This window comes from Sus scrofa, chromosome 3 (genome assembly GCF_000003025.6).
Source record: "Sus scrofa isolate TJ Tabasco breed Duroc chromosome 3, Sscrofa11.1, whole genome shotgun sequence".
NCBI classification, from domain to species: Eukaryota; Metazoa; Chordata; class Mammalia; order Artiodactyla; family Suidae; genus Sus; species Sus scrofa.
The window spans coordinates 70,277,477-70,298,706 of record NC_010445.4 but is presented as its reverse complement, the minus strand read 5'-3'; the positions used below and the strand labels follow the sequence as shown (position 1 = coordinate 70,298,706).

Here is a 21,230-nt window from a genome sequence, read left to right as displayed (position 1 = left end):
ATAACAACTGACAGCACAGAGATATAAAAAAAATCATAAGAGAATGCTGTGAACAGTTATAATCCAACATACTGGACACTCTAGAAGACATGGACATATTCCTAGTAACATAAGTCCTGCAAGGACTGACAATTTGAACAGATTTGATATAGTAGTGAAATTGAATTTGTAGTAGGAAAACTCCTAGCAAACAAAAGTCCAGGACCAGACACCTTCACAGGGAATTCTACCAAACATAAAGAAGCACTAATACCTATCCCTTCTCAAACTATAGCAAAAAAAGGAAAAGAATGGAAAACTCCCAAATTTATTCTATGAGGCCACTATTACCCTGATTCCAAAACTAGACAAAGACAATACAATAAAAGAAAACTATAGGCCAATATCTTTGATGAATACAGATCCAAAAATCCTTGACACAATATTAGCAAACTGAATCCAGCAATATATTAAAAGGATCATATAACATGCTCAAGTTGGATCTATTCAAGGGAAGCACGGATTGATTGTGAATCAACCAATGTGCTAACACCACATTAACAAACGGAAGAATAAAGATCATGATCATCCCAATAAAAGCAGAAAAAGCATTAGACAAAATGCAGTATCTAGGGAGTTCCTGTCGTGGCTCAGGAACTAGCATACACGAGCATGCAGGTTTGATCCCTGGCCTCTCTCAGTGGGTTAAGTATCTGGCATTGCCATGAGCTGTGGTGTAGGTCATACATGCAGCTCGGATTCTGCATTGCTATGGCTGTGGTGTAGGCCAGCAGCTACAGCTCTGATTCAACCCTTAGCCTGAACTAAGCATGAAACATGCTGTGGGTGCTGCCTTAAAAGGACAGGAGAAAAAAAAAAAATCTAATCATGATAGAAGCTATCATCAAAGTTGTTGTAGAAGGAACATATCTCAACATTATAAAGGCCATTTATGACAAACCTACAATTAACATCATATTCACTGGTGAAAGCTATGAAAGCCTTTCCTTTAAATTCAGGAACAAGAAAAGGATGCTCACTCTTATCATTTCTATATAATATAGTACTGGAAGTCCAAGACACAGCAATCAAACAAGTCAAGGAAATAAAAGGCATCCAAATTGGAGGAGATGAGGTAAAACAGTCACTATATGCAGATGGGATGATATTTTATAAAGAAAACCCTCGCGATTCCACCAAAAGAATTAGAACTAATAAATAATTCAATAAATATGCAGGACAAAATATACAGAATCTGTTGCTGTTCCAAACACTAATAACAAACTCTCAGGAAGAGAAAAAAATTTTTAAATCCTGTTAAAAATTGAATCAAAAAGAAAAAGGCACCTAGGAATACTGAAGCAAGGAGGTGAAAGACTATGAAAAGTATAAAACATTGATGAAAGAAATTGAAGATGACAGAAAGAAATGGAAAGCTATCCTATGCTCTTAAATTGGAAGAATTAATACTGTTAAAATGTCCACATTACCCAAAGCTATCTAGAGATTTAATCCAATTGCTATCAAACTACTCATGACATTTTTCATAAAACTAGAACAATTGTAAAGTTTATATGGAACCATAAAATACCAAGCATTGCCATAACAATTATGAAAGGAATGAACAAAGCTAGAGGGTATCCTCCTGGTCTTCTGACTATACTACAAAGCTAAAATGCATTTCATTGACACAAAAACAGACACATGGGTCAAGAGACAGTCTCTTCAATAAGCGTGCTGGGGAAACTGGACAGTGAACTGTAAAAAATGAGATTAGAACATCTCCTCACTTCATATGTTAAAAATAAACTCAAAATGAATAAAGATCTAAAGACTGAAACCATAAAACTCTTAGAAGGATATTCTTTAACAGAAGTCACTGCAATATGTTTTTTGCAGTGTCCTAAGGCAAAAGAAATAAAAGCAAAAATACACAAATGGGACCTAATTAAAAGCTTTTGCATAGCAGAGGAAACCATTGACAAAAGAAAAGAACCTCACAATGGGAGAGTATCTGCGGAATATGGCATTGACAAGGGGTTCATATCCAAAATACACCAACAGCTCGCATAACTCAATATCGAAAAAAAATCAATTCAACTAGAAAAAAATGGGTAGAAGATCTGAATAGACATTTTACGAAAGAAAACATACAGGTGGCTAACAAGGACATGAAAAGACGTTCAACATTGCTAATCATCAGAGAATGCAAATCAAAATAATGAGATATCACCTCCTATCTGCAGAATGGCTATGATTCAAATGTCTGCAAACAAATGTTGGAGATGATGTGGAGAAAAGGGAAATCTTGTACACTGTTGGTTGGAATGAAAAATAGTATGGAGGGTCCTCAAAAAACTGAAAATAGAACTAGCACTTAAACTCCTAAGTATATATCTGAAGAAATGAAAACACGCATTGAAAAAGATACATGCACCCCAATGTTCATAGCAGCATCATTTATAATAGCCAAGATATGAAAGCAATCTAGGTTCCTATCAATACATGAATGGACAAAGATATGATATATACACAATAGAAGGCTATTTAGCCATAAAAGATATAAAAGTTTGCTATTTGCAACAACATGAATGGAACTAAGTCAGACAAAGGCAAATACTATATAATATTATTTACACGTGGAGTGTTAAAAAAGAATGTATTTTGCAAAACTAACAAAAACCAACTAGTAGTTACCAGAGGGGAGGGGGAAAGAGGGAAGAACAAGGAAAAAGAGATTAAGAACTGTAACTATGATGTATAAAACAGGTAAACAACAGGATATATTGCATAGCACATGGAATTATAGCCATTATCTTGTAATAACTTTAATTGGCATATAATCTGTAAAAATACTGAATCACTACACTGTATACCTAAAACTAATATTGTAAATCAACTACATTTCATTTTTAAAAATGCTATTATAAATAAGCTCAAGAAAATAGAGAAAAGATAAACAAATTAGAAAAAAAGATGGATAGGGAGTTCCTGTCATGGCGCAGTGGTTGGCGAAGCCGACTAGGAACCATGAGGTTGCGGGTTCAATCCCTGCCCTTGCTCAGTGGGTTGAGGATCTGGTGTTGCCATGAGCTGTGGTGTGTGTTGCAGTTGCAGCTCAGATCCCGCATTGCTGTGGCTCTGGCGTAGGCCGGTAGCTGCAGCTCCGATCGGACCCCTAACCTGGGAACCTCCATATGCCGCGGGAAGCAGCCCTAGAAAAGGCAGAAAGACAAAAAAAAAAAAAAAGGTAATTTCACCAGAGAATTTGCGCTTATAAGAATAACTTTTAATGGACATTCTAGATATAAAAGATATATATCTACAATTCTAACTCCTAAGTTTCTCCTATACATCTACCAAGGTATTCACGTATTTGCACAAATTACCTTGAAGTTAGGAAGGATGCAAATAAACATAATATTAGGAATTATTTTGAGAATAAAAAATGTAAATGACAATGCAAAGATGATGGGAGAAGTCTCTAAATCTTGTTAAGGAATGATTACAATTATAGTGTGAGCTTTTAAATCCACAGTTTCCCAACTAGTTAAAGCAAAAACAAATACCTTTCACCAACCTTAATTTTAAGAAAACATTCTTGTATATGACAGACAAAATAAAAGAAACTGTCACTTACAGGAAGGTGTGTGAATACAGCAAAGGTGCTACGAAGAAAGGCAATGAGGTCTACTAGGTAATCACTAGCTTTGTTGCCCAAATCTCCTGTCATCCAGTCATAGTCAGCCAGCTGTAGAAACTGGTCAATCTTCTGGTTTAAGTTGGTATAAATCTCCTCTTCAGCTGCATGTCTGGCATCCTGTGAAATATGAAATTTTAATAATCATTCAGACTTCCAGTAAAGTAAAGCAGAAATTTCTCCTTGGGGACAACTCAAATTAAGTAACATAACTGTTAATATCACAATATCCATTACTTCCTCTATTTTCAAAAGCACCATGAAGCCTCTTCCATTTTCGTGTCTGCAAGACAAGCTATTATTTGGGTTCATCAAACAGATTAGTTTCCTTCACTGCCCTTAGCTATCCACATTCTTTTCACTTTCTTATTTCAGTTCAAAACTACACTTGTTCCCAGGATTTTATTCTCTTTCTTCTCTTCTGGGACTCCAAGAACCTCCCTTCCTGCAATTCAACCTCTCTTATAATCACTAGACTCTGCACTTTGCTTACTGTAAGTATCCTGAAGTTTCAACTTTAATGCTGTATTTCCCACAAGTTACTATCCTACCTTTCTAGATACTCTGTAATCAAGTTTCTTCAAAGAATGGTACACTCTGATGTTTCCAATACTGTGCTCAATGAACACTAGTCCTGAAAATGCTTAAACAACAGCAAAAGAGTTCCTAGATCAAATAAGTTTGGGGAAACCCTTTTTTAAAAGATTCAAGAAGTACACTGGCATATAAAAGGTTCTGAGAAGTGTAATGGGACTAAAGTTCAAGGAAAACATTTTCAGGACAAAAAAGCCTACATTGCAATGCTAACAACCCATCAACATGGACTGTTCCAGAGTAACCCATGACCTCTGTGCTACCACACCGAATATTCATTTTTCAGCTGATCTTTCTTGATCTCTATTAAAACTTCTCTGCTATAACCCTCTTCTCCATTGACATTCAGGACATGGTTTTACCTTGACCTTTCTGGTCTCCAATCTTCACACTTTCACTGGGTGATTTCATCACCTCTTATGGCTTCCACTATCTCTGTCCAAATCTATGCTTGTTAAAGACCCATACATCTGATTGCTTCCTGCGCATATGACACAAAGGATACTTTAAACACATTCCAGGTCTAGAATGATCATAATCCCCACTCTTCACCTGTTCATTCAGTCCAAGGAAGAGATCTAAGCAACATATCAGATTCCACTTACTCCTCCATATTCAGTCACTATGATCCACAAATTCTAACCTCAAAATTCTATTCTAAATCATTCCCTCATCTCTATTTTCACCTTCTTAATGGCTGCATAATTTTGCAAGGTATTTACATACTATATATAGGAATTGGCTATGTTTATTTATTTGAACAGTGTTTCAAGAGCATTTCTTTGCTTACATCTTTACATATGTGTGTAATAATATAATACTGACCTTAAATTCCCATTTTACTAAATTTTCTTTTCATCAATAAACATCATATTTGAGAAATCTGGGCTTAAAGAAAAATTGAGCAGAAAGTACAGAGCATTTGCAGATAATGAAGCCCTGGGCCCTTCCTACTGTTTCCCCTATTTAAAAAGCCTTTGCATTGTTGTAGAACATCTATTACAACAGATGACCCAATGTTGATATTTTATTATTAACTAAAGTCCATAATTTGCATCATCATTTACTATTTGCATTGTACAGTTCTATAGGTACTAAAAAACACCTCATGTATTTATCATTCCAGAATCATATAGGATAGCTTCCCTGACCTAAAATTCCACTCTGCTCTATCCACCTTTGCTCATCCCCCCAAATTCTGGAAACAACGGATTTTCTTTTTTCTAACTTTCTCCAAAACTTGACCTTTTCTGGAATGTCTTAAAAGCATGTGTGTGCCTTTTCAGATCGGCTTATTTTGCTTAGTAATGTGCACTTAAGTTTCCTTCGTGTCTTTTTGTGGCTTGATAGTTCATTACTTTTCATCATTGAATAATATTCCATTGTCAAGTTGTATCACCATTTGTTTATCCATTCACCTATTCTATTGGTAGCTTCCAAGTTTTAGCAACTATGAATAAAACTGTGGTAACCATTAGTGTAAGTTTTTGTGTGGTTTAAGGTTTCAACTCACTTGGATAACTACCAAGGAGCATGACTGGTGAAATGAATGATAAGACTACTTCTGCTAGCCTTATAAGAATGTGACAGTCTTCTAAAATAACACTACCATTTTGCATTAACGCCGACAATGAACGAGAGCTGTAACTGCTCCAATATTTGCTGTTGTCAGGGTTTTGGGTTTTAGCCATTTTAAGAGCTATACAGTGGTATCTCACTGCTGTTTTAATTTATAATTCCCTCTCCATCTGATATCTATTCGGAGCTTTTGCCCACTTTTAAAGTGAATCCATGTTAAATCCACTTTTTAAATTTTCTTATTGTTGAGTTTTAACAATTCTTCGTATATTTTGGATATAAAATTCCTTTATTAGATATGCATTTTGCAAACATTTTCTCCTTGACTTTTCATTCTCTTAACAGTGTCTTTTCTACAGAAGAAGCTTTTCATTTTAAGGAAGTCTAACTTACGAATACTTTCTTTCAAGGATCATGTTTTGGTTGTTGTATCAAAAAAGTCATAGCCAAACCCAAGGTTACTAACATTTTCCCTTATGCCATCTTCAAGGGGTTTAACCAGTGTTCTGTTTTACATGTACATCCATGATCTCATTGGAGTTAATTCTTAACTCAATTAACTCAAATGTTTCGAGTTTAACAAACTCAAATTTTTTTTTTTCTTTTTTCTTTTGTCTTTTTAGGCCTTCATCTGCAGCATATGGCGGTTCCAAGGCTAGGGGCTGAATCAGAGCTGTAGCTGCTGGCCTATACCACAGCCACAGCAACACAGGATCCGCACCGCATCTGCGACCTACACCACAGCTCATGGCAATGCCAGATCCTTAACCCTCTGAGCAAGGCCAGGGATCAAGCCTGCATCCTCATGGATGCTAGTCAGATTCATTTCCGCTGAGCCATGATGGCAACTCACTGAGTTCTTTTTATCAGAGTTTTACAGGTTTCCTTGTAAAAGGAAACTTATCTTGTTTATTTTATTAGAATTACATCGACTTCTCTCTTTTTTCACTATTAATATAAATGTTATTGTGTTTTCAACTACAAATTTCACTTGTTCACTATTGGTATAATGATAAAACAAATGACTTTGTGTATCAAGCATATCCTGAATCTTGCTGATTACTTCCAGGTATTTTTGTTGTTGTTAATTCTTTCATATTTTCTACTTGGACAATCAGGTCCTCTGTAAACAAGGTCATTTATATTTCTACCTTCCCAATTTGTAAATCTTTTATCCCAAGTCCTTTTTAACGGGAAGGCTTCCACTTTCTATCTACCACATATGATGTTACCCATACGACTTTGTAGATGCTCTTTATCAAGCTAAGGAAGGCCACTCTCTAGTTAGCTGAGAGATTTTTTCATGAATAGGTGTTAGATTTTGTCAAATGCATTTTCTACAATTATGGATATGATTCTACGATTCTTATTCTTATTGTTTTTGCTTTTTTAGGGCCCCATGCGCAGCATATGGAAGTTCCCAGGGCTACGGGTCAAATCAGAACTGCAGCTGCTGGTCACAGCAATGCTGCATCCGAGCCAAGTCTGTGACCTACACCACAGTTCATGGCAATGCCAGATCCTTAACCCACTGAACAAGGCAGGGATCGAACCTGCATCCTCATGGATACTAGTCAGTCTCAATACTGCTGAGCCACTGTGGGAACTCCCAATGACTGTTCTTCTTTAGCCATTGATATGATGGATTACACTCATTGATTTTTTATGCCAAATGAGCCCTACAGACCCAGAATAAATCCTACTTGGTTATAGTATATAATTCTGATACACTGTTGGATTCAAATTGATAATACTTTGTTGAAGATTTTACATCTATGTTCATGAGAAATACTAGTCTAGTTTTCATTTCTAATGTGTCTGGTTGGTATCAGGGTAATGCTGGCCTCATACAGTGAGTTAGGAAATATTTTTTTGCTTCTATTTTCTGGAGAATACTATAGAGAGATGGTAAAATTTCAACCGTAAATATTAGGTACACTGTTTTCAGCTTATTAAGGTATAATTGACAAACTGTAAGATACTTAAAACGTACAACATAATGATTAAATATAGGTATACATTGCAAAAGAATTTCCCACATCAAGTAAATTAAGACATCCATCACTTCACATATTTATTTTTTGTGTGAGAACATTTAAATTCTACTCTCTTAGCAATTATCATTTATACAATACAGTGTAATCAACGATAGTCACATTGTCATATACTAGAACGTCAGAACCTATTCATATTATAATTGGAAGCTTGCTACCTTCCACCAACCTCTCCCTATTTCCCTCACCCCCAACCCTTGGCAATGACTGTTCTACTATTTCTATGAATACAACTTTTTTTAAAAAATTCACATATAAGTGATACTATGAACTATTTTTCCTTCTCTGTCTGGTTTAAATCATGTAGCATAATATCTTGTAGATTCACCCGTGTTTTTATAAATGACTAGGATTTTCCTCTATTTAAAGACTGAATGAAATTCCAATGTGTGTATGTTGTGTGTATGTGTGTGTGTGTTTGTGTGTGTCTGTGTATAATTTCTTTATCCATCCATTGATAGATATTTAGATTGTTTCCATATCTTGACTACCATGATTAATGCTGTAATGAACATGGAAATATACATAACTCTTCAAGACAGTTTGACTCTTTGAATATACACCCATAAGTGGAACTGCAGGATTATATGGTAGTTCTATTTTTAATTTCTTGGGGAACCACTATACTATTTCCCATAGTGGCTATACCAGCTTACATTCCCACTGACAGTGTACAATGATTCCTTTTTCTCCACATCCTTATAAGCATTTGTTACCTCTTGTCTATTTTAAAATTATTATTGAAGTTTAGTTGACTTACAATGTTGTGTTAGTTTCTGGTGTGAAGCAAAGTGACATATACTGAATCATATATATAACCAAGTTGTGTGTGTGTGTGTGTGTGTGTGTGTGTGTGTCTGTTCTGTGAAAGCCCAAATGAATTCACTGGTGAAATCGTGTGAATCTTCCTCAATTGTAAGAAGTCTTTAATAACTTTTGCATATTTTTCATAGTTACTAGTCAATTTTCTATGTCTTCTTGAATCACTCTTTAATCAATTCTTTTCCTATAAATCCACAATTAACAATGAGTTACACAAAGTATACTGGGTATTTAATTTTCCCTGATTATGAATTTCAAGTAAGTGTGATTTATTTATTCCCTTCTTTCTTCTTTCTTTTCTCCTTCCTTTCCTTCCTTCCACCCTTCCTTCAGTACTTCTCTCCTGTTTACTTTCTTCTTTCTTTCTCATTAGACAAGGTAAACGATGATTTTTTTAAAGTGCAACACAGCCTGGCTGAAGTCTCTCAATGACTTTAGTAGGGTAATTTAGTAGTCCAAATTATCTATCATTATATAACAAAGTGCTTCAGAAGTCGGCATTTACCTACTTTTCTCATTGCTACCCGTATCCTACATTGCAATGCCTGGTCTTATTTCATTACTTCATTTTTGTACATGAAGTTGCCTTCCTACAAATGTCCCTTACACCCTGCTCATCTTTTTTCTGTCTATACACCTTCTGCTAATTCCAAGATCCTCCTGCTGGACACCTCCTACTGAGCCCTTTCTGGTAAATCCTCCTTGAAGGGCTTACAGCTGAGATAAGCACCACTCACTTCTTCTGGACCTATTGATGCTGATTTTCCTTGGAGCTTAATCCTCCCATCTTTTTTCTTATCTATATTCAATTCCAGAAGATAGTAAGTTCTATACCATTAAATACCATCTTTACCCTTATGAATTCTAAATTTCTATCTCCAACTATGGCTTTATACTGTCAATTTAATAACGCTATGATAAATGACTACCAAATATCTCAAGCTTAATATGTCAAAAATGGAACTCTTGGTTTTACTGCCACTTCCCAAATCTGTTATTTTCTTGCTAGTCCCACCTCAGTTAATAGCATCACTATTCATCCAGTTTAAAAATCTTGGAATTATCCTTGACTCCACTCTTTCTCTTATAGCCCCATACCCAATCAGCAGTAAATCTTGCCATCACTACATTCAAAAAATTTCTTACCACTTCCACCTCTATCACTGTAGGCCAAGTGACCATCATCTCTTACCTAGACCACCAAACAACCTTTGAATTGGACTCTCCTCTGCCACTCTTACTAGTAGACCTCATGCATATCTTCCACACAGCAGCCACTGTTACCCAGTAAAAATCAGATTATCACCACCATTTCCAATCTTCTTAATGCCTCACATTTCATTTCAAAATAAAATCAACAGTATTTACTGTGACCAACAGGTCCAGAAATCATCTGACTCCTGACAACGCTTCTGTTACCATTTGTACCACCAAGGATAAGCACATCCCTGCCACACTGACCCCCTTCCATATCAATCACCTTGACTATACCAATACTTTCTATTGCACTTTACCTCTATCTAGAATGCCTACCTAGCAGAAATTCAAGTGATTAATTTCTTATTCCATTTAGGTCATTTGTTTTCCTTCTGAATTCTTAACCCATCTGACATTAATTATATTTTTTGTTTGTGGTACCATCTATCATCCCCACTAGAATATAAGCTCTGGAAGTCAGGAGACTGGTTTATTGCCTGGTATGTAGTAGATGTTTTCTAAAAACTTATAGAATCAATGAGAAATGGAATGTATTTATTGAAGTATTCTAGCATTTTCTGCACAGGTTTTTACAGAACTTACAGTGTTTGTTCACCCCACAGATTATAAATTCTTAAGTCCAAAGGAGTAAGTATTTTCTCTTCCTCTATCCAAAAATCTACCAGATTTTATAGTAGGCACACACACTATATTTGTGATGAGGTAAATTAATAAATATCTTTATTCATTTTTGTGAGTGTGGAAATTTTTATGAACAAGGAAAGCTAAGGATGCCAGCTTGATTAGGTCACATATGGTGAAAACAAAATGGAATTTTCTAAGAAAATACCTTAAAGACCTTCTGATTGTTCTTGCCCCCTTTTTCGGAATTAAGGTTTCCATCTGCAAAGGAAAGTTTTCTGGAAACAGTAGCTTAGGAAAATACACAATATGTAGCTGTTATAATTGCCATGTTTATACTGAGTTCTGGGTTAGCTAGTCTGAAATAGTCCTGGTAAAAATAAACTTTCAATGTGTTTTAAGCAATCCGTGTTTCCAATAAGCAATGTCAACATGACATTTAGTGGTCTCCAGAATTTCTCCTTTACTAAGTATTTAACTGGCTGCTCAACCCCTATGGCTTCCTGTCTGCCTTTAATTTTCCCTCAGCAATTTTCCCTCAACAACAAAATACACAAGCCATCCTTTGGGAGGATTTCTGGCCATAATTTGAAAAGCCCCTGAAATAAGAAAATTGAGATGGGTAGAGGAAGAATAGCTGTACATATTACATACTCCCCATATGATAACTAAGTATAAATGAACACCATATTCTAAATCCCTAACTCCTATTTTCTGCTGAATCTTCAACTGTAGCCCCTCCCTCATTTTCTTTCCTGGAGAAATTTTGGCTTCCATAGCAAATCATGCAGAAATATTTTTGAAAAAATTATTAACCATGCTCCATAGTAATGTTAACATTTAAGAGTACTTATAATTCCTATGAAACTATTGAAGGTCATCCTGAAATTCCTAAAACTCTTGTCATTTTCATACTTATATTTAGGGCCTCTTTATTAATTAAGTCTTTCCCTCACTAAAAGGGTATCAATATTAATACAATTAAGATATTATTGAAAAGTTTACAAATAGTGATAACAATATAATATCTTGTATAATTAATTGTTTTTAGTAATTTATAGATGATTTGAAAAAACCCATAGTCACATTGTGAAAATACAACTCCTCTAGCAGCTAATCTAATCATAAATATATAAAGAATATTTTACTGTTAAATATCTCATTTTTTTTTCAGCTTCACTGAGATACAATTGGAAATATTTAGCTGCTGTATAGCACTGGGAACTATATCCAGTCACTTAACATGGAGCATTATAATGTGAGAAAAAGGAATGTATTTGTGTAGGTATGACTGGGTCACCTTGCTGTACAGTAGAAAACTGACAGAACACTGTAAATCAGCTATAATGGAAAAAAATAAAAATCATTAATTTAAAAAACAAAAAAGAAAATATTTAGGAGTTCCCATTGAGGCGCAGTGGAAGTGAACCCAACTGGTATACACGAGGATGCGGGATCGATCTTTGGTCTCGCTCAGTGGGTTGGGGATCCAGTGATGCCGTGAGCTGCAGTGTAGGTCGCAGACATGGCTTGGATCCCAAGTTGCTGTGGCTGTGGCATAGGCCGGCAGCTGCAGCTCTGATTCAACCCCTAGCCTGGGAACCTCCATATGCCGTGGGTGTGGCCCTAAAAAGCAAAAAAAAAAGAAAATATTTAAAATGTACATTGTGGTGATATGATATAACATATACTGTGAAAGAACTTTCATCATATAGTTATTTAACACATTGGTTAACTCGTATATTTATCTTTTTTGAGGGGGGAAGAATTTAAGTTCTATTTTCTTAGCAAATTTCAGTTATACAATATAGTATTATCAACTATGGAAATTATTTTTTACATTGTTTTACATTCAATCTTATTTCTCTTACAGTTGAAAGTTTGTACCTTTCTTTCAATTGCTAAACCCACTTCACCCGTACCTGGCAATCACTTTTCTACTGTCTCTATGAGTTTCTTTTCTTGTTTTTAAATTCCTTATATAAATGATAGTATGCAGTATTTTTCCTTCTCTGTGTGGCTTATTTTACTTAGCATAATGCACTCAAGGTCCATCCCCATTATCACAAATGGCAGAATTTCCTTATTTTTCATGGCTGAGTAATATTCATATCTATCCACATAGATAGATATACACAGATTCATATACTGAGAAAAATATATATATAATCTGTTGGTGAACACTTATATTATTTCCATATTTTGCTATTGTGATTAATGAACATGGAAGTGTACGTAACTCTTCAAGATAATGATTTTGATTCCTTTGAATACACACCCAGAAGTAGAACTGCTGGATCACATGATAGCTCTATTCTTAATTTCTTGAGGAGACTTCATACTGTCTTCCAAAGTGGCTGTAGCAGCTTATATTTCCACCACAGAGAACAGGATTTCCTTTTCTACACATTCTAGCCAGTATTTATTATCTCTTGTCTTTTTGATGATAGCCGTCTAATATGTTGAGGTATTATCTCACTGTCGTTTTGATTTGCATTTCCTTGAAGATTTGTGATGTTGAACATCTTTTCATTTACATGCTGGTTGTTTGTATGCCTTCTTTGGAAAAAGGTCTATTCAGTTCCTCTGCCCATTTTTAAAGCAGATTTTTTGGTTTTGCTATTGAGTTGTATGAGTTCTTTATATATTTTAGATATTAACTCCTTATCAGATACAGAATTTGCAAATACTTCTCCCACTCCATTGGTTGCTTTTTCATTTTGTTGATAGTGACCTTTGCTTTGCAGAAAGTTTTTGCCTTAACAAAGTCCCACTTCTTTATTTTTGCTTTTGTTGTCTTTGCTTTTGGTGTCAAGCCTATAAAATCACCTCCACAACCAATGTCACAGAAGCTGCTCCCTACATTTTCTGCTAGGATTATGTCTTATATTCAAGCCTCTAATGCATTTTTAGTCAATTTGCATTAATGGTCTCATTCTTTCACATATGGCTGTTCAGTTTTTCCAAAACCATTTATTGAAGAGACTAGCCATTCCCCATTGTATATTATTGGCCCCTTTGGCATAAATTAATTGACCACATACGCATGGGTCTATTTCCTGGCTCTCCAATCTATTCCATTAATCTATGTGTCTGTTTTTATGCCCATATCATATCATTTTGATTACTGTAGCTTTATAATATAATTGAAATCAGGAAGTGTGATGCTCCCATCTTTGCTCTTCTCTCTCAAAATTGTTTTGGCCAGGATCTTTCAAATTTTTTTTCTTATCATAGAAAAAGAGCACATACCAAAAACTTTTATATCTCATAAAGTGTAATAAGCAATACGAATCAAGTCTGACTTCTACTAAGCCTATTCTAAAGGGAGGATACCAGTAAATAAGGAAAGAGAATAAAATGATAAGAAAAAGCAGACACATGGACATAAGCCATGATTTTAACAACATAACATCAATTTATGGATTTCCAAAATGATGACATAAATTTGTTTCAAAACTAAAATAATCAAATAATAACAATAACAAAAACCCAAATCATACGTGTTGTCCTTTAAGTCACAATCTACTGTTCTAGTTTAGGATATTGCCCTGTTACTTTTTCCTGCTTAATATTTATTTAAAGTTCACATGGCAGTGTAAAGGAGTTTTCCTAAGGCTCTTTAACATAAAGGCACTTACTCTCCAGAAACTCATCTACCGTCAGTTCTTCTTTTGCTCTACAAGAGTGTCATTCTTCCTATTTGATCCAACATTAGATGAAAACTAGTGCTTTCATCTTGTGAGATGATTATAAAACTGCTAACTACAATAGCAAGAGACAGAACTTCCTCACTAAAAAGTAGGGTTAAAAAAAAAAAAAAAAAAAGGACACCAGACATAGGAAAGGACTGATAAATATAACTTTTAATTGATGTTGATTTCAATTATAACTACTATTATCTAGACCATTCTTAAGAATCCTTGACTATCAGGAAGTCAACTGAGGAAATAGCCATTTTCATGTATAAAATATAAGGAAGAATTAGTGGACACATTGTAGGTATTAGTTTGTTTAAGCACACCAAAATTCTTTTTTTTTTTTTTTTTATATGGATTCTTTTTTTTTTTTTTTTTTTTTTTTATTTTCCCACTGTACAGCAAGGGGGTCAGGTCATCCTTAGCTGTATACATTGCAGTTACAGTTTTTTCCCCCACCCTTTCTTCTGTTGCGACATGAGTATCTAGACATAGTTCTCAATGCTATTCAGCAGGATCTCCTTATAAATCTATTCTAGGTTGTGTCTGATAAGCCCAAGCTCCCGATCCCTCCCACTCCCTCCCCCTCCCATCAGGCAACCACAAGTCTCTTCTCCAAGTCTATGATTTTCTCTTCAAAATTCTCATTAATATTTGTTTTTCTAAGAAAATCATGAGTATTTATTCTCAAGACCATGTATGATCTATTGCAAAAACAACACCATATTAGGTAGAATGCCCCAGCCCACAGAAGCACTTCTATAGTAATACAGGGCTTTCTCACCTTAAAAGTTGTAGTGCCATAGAGCTTGGTGGTGTGTACTGTCTCTGGAAGCACATTAGTGATATTGGTGATGAATTCTTCCAAGTACTTACAGGATTTCTCCAAGTGGGTTGTATTGATAATAATCTGGACAAGCTAGAAAATAACGAGAACATGTAATTGTCTTTTGATATCTACACCATAATGAATGGCTCAATATGCATCTGATGGTATAAGAAAAACAAAACGCATAATGGCAGAAACAATCTGTTTTCTATAAAAAGTATGCTACAGCACAGGCTTAGGTATCACTTCCTCCATGAAGCCTTTCCTAACTTCCCAAAGAACCTTGTAATTCCAACTACTATCAAAGCAATTGTCACTATTTAAACTAGCTTTCTTTTTTTTTTTTTTTTTTTTTTTGTCTCTTTTTCCCAGGCTATGGGTTGAATCGGAGCTGTAGCCTCTAGCCTAGGCCACAGCCACAGCAATGCCAGATCCAAGCTGCACCTGCAACCTACAACACAGCTCACAGCAATGCTGGATCCTCAACCTGCTAAGCGAGACCAGAGATCGAACTCATGTCCTTATAAATGGTAGTTGGGTTCGTTAACTTGCTGAGCCATGACGGGAACTCCTAAACTGGCTTTCTTCTGTTCAAAAAAAACAAAAAAACAAACAAAAAAAACCAACAACTACACTAAGATCAAAAACTGATGGTGTTTAACATAGTGCCTAGCAGTAAATAACTGCCAAATAATGAAATCAATGAACTCGCAATTAAAAAAAAAAAAAAAAAAAAAAAACAAGAGTGACTGAAATAGCAAGAAGTTTCAAAAGTAGGCATAATGAACAAAGGAATACTGGAATAGCTTGCAGAATATTAACAAACTACATTAGTTTATGGAAGAAAAAACATGAGCACTGAAGTCAGAGAAACTAGGATTAATTACTTAGAAAGTATTGATCCAAAGAAAGTTTCTTAACTTCTCTAAGTCTGTAATTTTATCGGTAAAATGTTAATAATTTCTAACTCACAGAGTTATTGTGAAGATTAAATATCCTTTTGTTAATACTACTTTCCTTTTCTTATGGAACAGATCCTTAAAGATGACAGTACTGATAACATAAAGAGTCATCTATAAATTACTTTGAGAGGAGAAGGAGAAAGAATATTATGGTCAGTATAGAATTAAGGTTTGTAAAATACTTCATGATTCATTTTCTTACATTGTTTTCCCAGCAACCTGAAGAAGTAAGAATAGTTATTACTTCCATTCTACTGTAAGATAAACAAAAATGAAATAATTTTCTCTAGATCACATTACATTTAAAACAAGGGATTCAAATCAAAGTCATCAACCTTCAAGTAATGGGCCTGTCTAGCGCCTTTTAGCATAAGCATAAGATGGGCAGCCCTGAAGTGCTGCAGGTTTCTGTTCCTTAGGCTGAACTATCAGATTCAGGGTCTAACATCAACAAGACCTCTCCATGCTTTGATTCTACTCTATGTAAAAAAGTATGTTAAATTTTAAAGGAGTGACAACTACTATACTTATTTCAATGATATAATAAGGTATTCATATTTTCAAGCCTAAAAGAAATTTTTTTAAAAAGTGGAATGAACTTTTTTTGGGGGGTCTTCTTTTTCTACATCTTTAACTTTTCCTTTTTACAAGAATAAGTCAAGTGGTAAGGTTGTGGCACATATGGGTAGTTTTGGTATATAAGGCGATGGATGAAATTTTAATCCCAGGGAGAATGGGCTGATGACCCAAGGGGGGAATTGGAATTAAAGATGAAAGGAAGTACTACACATTTTTATAATAAAATGATACTTCAAAACAATGTCTAGAAGGTAGAATTATATAGAAGTCACTGTATTATGCCGCAAAATATTAAACAAAATGATTAATAGGACTATAGTCAGAAAATACATTCTTACCATCTCAACAGCACTAAGCCCAGGGATAAATACACAGCTCATTGTCCAAAAATATATGTTAACTCAACTCATAATGACAATGCTTTAGCAATAGATTAGAGTAAGGAAAAAAGTTAACTTCTACTCCCCACCCAAGGTTAGCCAGAATATCTGAGGAAAAAAACAGCTGCTTTTGAAACATGAAGACAAAGGTCAAAGACCCAATTAAAGACGAAAATTTAGGGAAACATTAGGACTAAATTTTTGTATTATTCCCCACAACTCATCAGACAAGTTCATATTAATTACTAGTCCCTTTCCATTCATTCAGTAGTTTGAATCTGGAGACTTTGTGTTTTGGACACAAATACTATCACCTATAAAATTACCCAAGACACCAGCTTTTTAACTTTAGAGTTCTTTAGGAAAAAAAACATTCATCAAAATAATTAATTCCTCACCCTCTTCCTTTCAACATGTTTCTCTTCAGAAGAAGACTTAAATCATTTAAAATATTTAAATGGTTTACATTAAATCACTCTTCTTCATGAGTGGGAAAGTGGCTACTGGCAAGGTTGTCTTGATGCGGATGTCAGAAAAGTAAGAGAGTTAATTTGGGGAACTGAAAACTTCTACTTTAAAATCAGCATTACATAGAGGGAACACATTCTATCTATCAAAAGAAATTCTAATAATAAGGAGGAATCATGTCATGTTATAGAAATAAAAAACAGTGGCAGTCAAAGAGAAAATTGTCATGTTTTGCAGGATATTGGCAGTTTAAAAAAAAAAAAAAAGGAGGCGGCTTCACTGGGTACAGTAGTAATTTCCCATGACTTTTTAAAGATCTGTCAACACAAAAGATCATCATGAATTACATCAACTGGCTGTCAGTCACTTTTGAAATGTTTCATTGCTGAGCATAGAATAGACTATTAAAACACTCTAGATTCCAGTAGATACCATGTCATTATCTAAGGGAATATTGTCTGTTAATGAGGTCTAAGTGATGTCTACTCCTGAATGACAGCTAACCAAAATCCTTACAAGGGCATTTACAAATGTAAAGCCAGATGCTTCGGGAGTAATTTTGAACTTAAGGATGAAATGGAGCAATTTCAGACATCAACTTCCATCAGAGTTGGATGGAGCTCCTTTGATATTTTTACCCCCTACTTCCCACTCTCTTACAAAAATATATACCACTGCAGATATCCAAACTGTCCTTACTGTTTCAAGGATATGGAACTAACAACATATTAAGATAAGCGTTATGTCTTATATAAAGTGAAGTTCTATAAGAATCATCTAAAAAGAAAACAGTTTTCATGGAACTAAAAACATATTAAGATGTGAATTATGTCTTTTTTTTTTTTTTTTTTTTTTGGTCTTTTTAGGGCCACACCTGCAGCACATGGAGGTTCACAGGCTAGGGGTCCAATAGGAGCTATAGCCACCGGCCTACCCCACAGCCACAGCAACGTGGGATCCAAGCCATATCTGTGACCTACACCACAGTTCATGGCAACGCCGGATCCTTAACCCACTGAGCAAGGCCAGGGATCGAACTCGCAACCTCATTGTTCCTGGTCAGATTCGTTAACCACTGAGCCAGGACAGGAACTCCGCGTTATGTCTTATATAAAGTGAAGTTCTATGAGAATCATCTAAAAAAGAAAACAGTTTTATAAAGCAAATGCCTCTCAAAACAAAATGACAGAAGTCACTTATGCTAAAAATCATTAAGAAGAAGATATTTCTTCTGTCTTTCCTTCTCAGCATCCAAGAGAATCTAATGAGGAAGGCAAAGATTACACTATGGAGGTCACCTCCTTTCCAACCCTGCTCCAAACACCGCGCAGAGTCTGAACCAGGATCACAGATAGATGCTTAAGTTATTGACAAACTCCAGAAAAGAAAATGTCTTCATCACTTTCTTTCAACAGTTTAAAACTAGTCCTGAATTCCAAGAAGAGGTTTCTATCCCCAGTTATAAACGACTTCTGGGGTACATACATCTACTTATACTAGGGTCAATACTATTTCCCAAAGCAGAGAATTTAGTGTACTGAAGCTCCAAATGGACTAATCCAAACCAAGAAAATGACCCCTCTCCACACCACCAATGCTTCTCAACTACAGATTTGCACAAAGATAAAGAAGTAAATAATAAACCTGGTTCTCATTCACAAAAATAAGCTGTCCCTAAGACTTCCAAGAATTTTACCTCCATTTCACCCCAGCAAGGGGACCAAAAACTGTGTCAACTACTTATTTTATATTATCTTTAAAGCAAACACCTAAAATACTAGGAACCACTGGTTTCAAATTCAAAGGTCTAGTACAAAGCTTATATTTGACAAGATAAAATGTTTTAACATAATATTAGCAATATCACTGCTGTTAACAACAGGAGATGGAGACGCAGGCTTTGCGGGAGATAAATAACTAAGGACAGGGCCATGAGGTCATCAATCTAGACCACAGTAAAAACAGAGGGAGAATGCAAAGCACTGGTCATTTTTTCAGACCTGGGGCACTACTGTAATCATAAAAATCTAAGTATTCAATATGGTACCACTACCAGGACTGCTGAATTTCCTTAACTTTAAGAACCTACCTGCCTACTTTCTTTTTTTTCCCTTCTTCTTTCATTAATTAAGGACTCCTATGTGCCAAAGGAATTGGGACACACAATTATACACAAGACAAAGTCTCTGGCTTTACGAAGCTCATAGTAAACACATACACGTGTAAACATACAGTATAATAGAGGTGGGAATAAGCACTGGGAATAGAAGGGAAGGATAAAGAGTTACATGAGGACAGTAGATCTAGGCTATTTTGAGATAGGGAGGTCAAGGAAGCCTCCTCAAGGAGATAACATTTGAGTAGGGACTTAAATAAAGCGAAGGTAAATTTCCATCATCTGTAATAAATAATCTTCTTAATCTAATTTATACCTTAAGCCTTTCTATCAGAATAGTCTTCGCAAAGTAGAATATCCTCCGATTCATTTTAAAACCTTCTTTCAAATTTCACTAATTCTCTGATGTTCTGAGATTAATAAACTAGAGGCTTATTTCCTTTATCTCCATAAAACAGTTTTTAAATTAAAATACTGAAAAAGCAAAATTTTAGAACAAAAGAAATTTTATTTTAAAACTAAACTTACTCCGAATCCTTTTTTTTTTTTTTTTTTTTTTTTTAATATGGCTGCACCCATGACATATGGAAGTTCCCAGGCTAGGGGTTCAATCAGAGCTACAGCTGCAGGTTTATGCCACAGCCACAGTAACAATGGATCCAAGCTGCATCTGTAACCTATGACACAGCTGGTGGCAATGCTAGATCCTTAACCCACTGAGCAAGGCCAAGGATCTAACCCGCATCCTCACAGATACTATGTTGTGTTCTTAACCCATTAAGCCACAATGAGAATTCCCAAATCTTATTTTTAAAGGAAAATGTATTTCAATCTTTTTATTTCAAATCTTATTTCCAAACTACTTATCAGTTGGGTGGCTTTAAGCAAAGGTAGTATTTTTCATCATCTTAAAACCAAAATAATGGCATTGAAGTAATACCAATGAAATAATAAATATATTACAATATATTATAAATACTTAAATACAAATACTAAAATAAATAATAAGGTGTCAAAGTTCCCATGTGGCATGCAGTCTGTGAAGGATCCAGCATTGCTGGAGCTGTGGTACAGGCTGCAACTACAGTGGAAGTTCAATCTCTGACCCAGGAACTTCCACATGCTGGGGCTGCAGCCAAAAATAATAATAATAAGGTGTTGAATATAAAATGTATCTAATTCATGGGAACTATTATTGATATGGACTTACTATTTATTATATCTCCAGCTAAATATGACTTAAGAAAATACATAACCATGTTGGCTAGTTTCGCTTTAATTCATATCCACTAGCCAAAGTGGGCACTTAAAGCTAGGAAATAATCATAGTATTGAGCATGATGCTATTCCAAAGGCCCAGAGATACTGTCTCTCCCCTTAAATCCAATATTTGTGCTAAATCTCCACTTTTAGCTGAAGGCCTTTCTTTCACTGGGAAGCTGAGCATTTGGACACTGCCACCATAACATATACACAAGCACCACCGTCTGCATCCATGCACCTGCTGCTCATCGGTTACCACAGCTGAACTTCACTTAAAACCAATCCCTTCAATTGTGGGTGAGATCCTAAACTCTCTCTCCTATTCAAGCACATTAATCCAGAGATTTTCCCCTTTCTTCTACATCAACA

At 35.2% G+C, this 21,230-nt stretch overlaps 1 protein-coding gene across 1 annotated transcript in view; it reads right to left on the bottom strand.

The window, feature by feature from the left end:
* Window positions 1-21,230, bottom strand: part of EXOC6B (exocyst complex component 6B) — a 607,547-nt gene that overhangs the window by 247,996 nt on the left and 338,321 nt on the right. Inside the window, 2 exon segments of the mRNA XM_013996035.2 lie at window positions 3,620-3,799; window positions 15,049-15,183. Of these exon segments, the coding sequence (XP_013851489.2) occupies window positions 3,620-3,799; window positions 15,049-15,183 (315 nt within the window).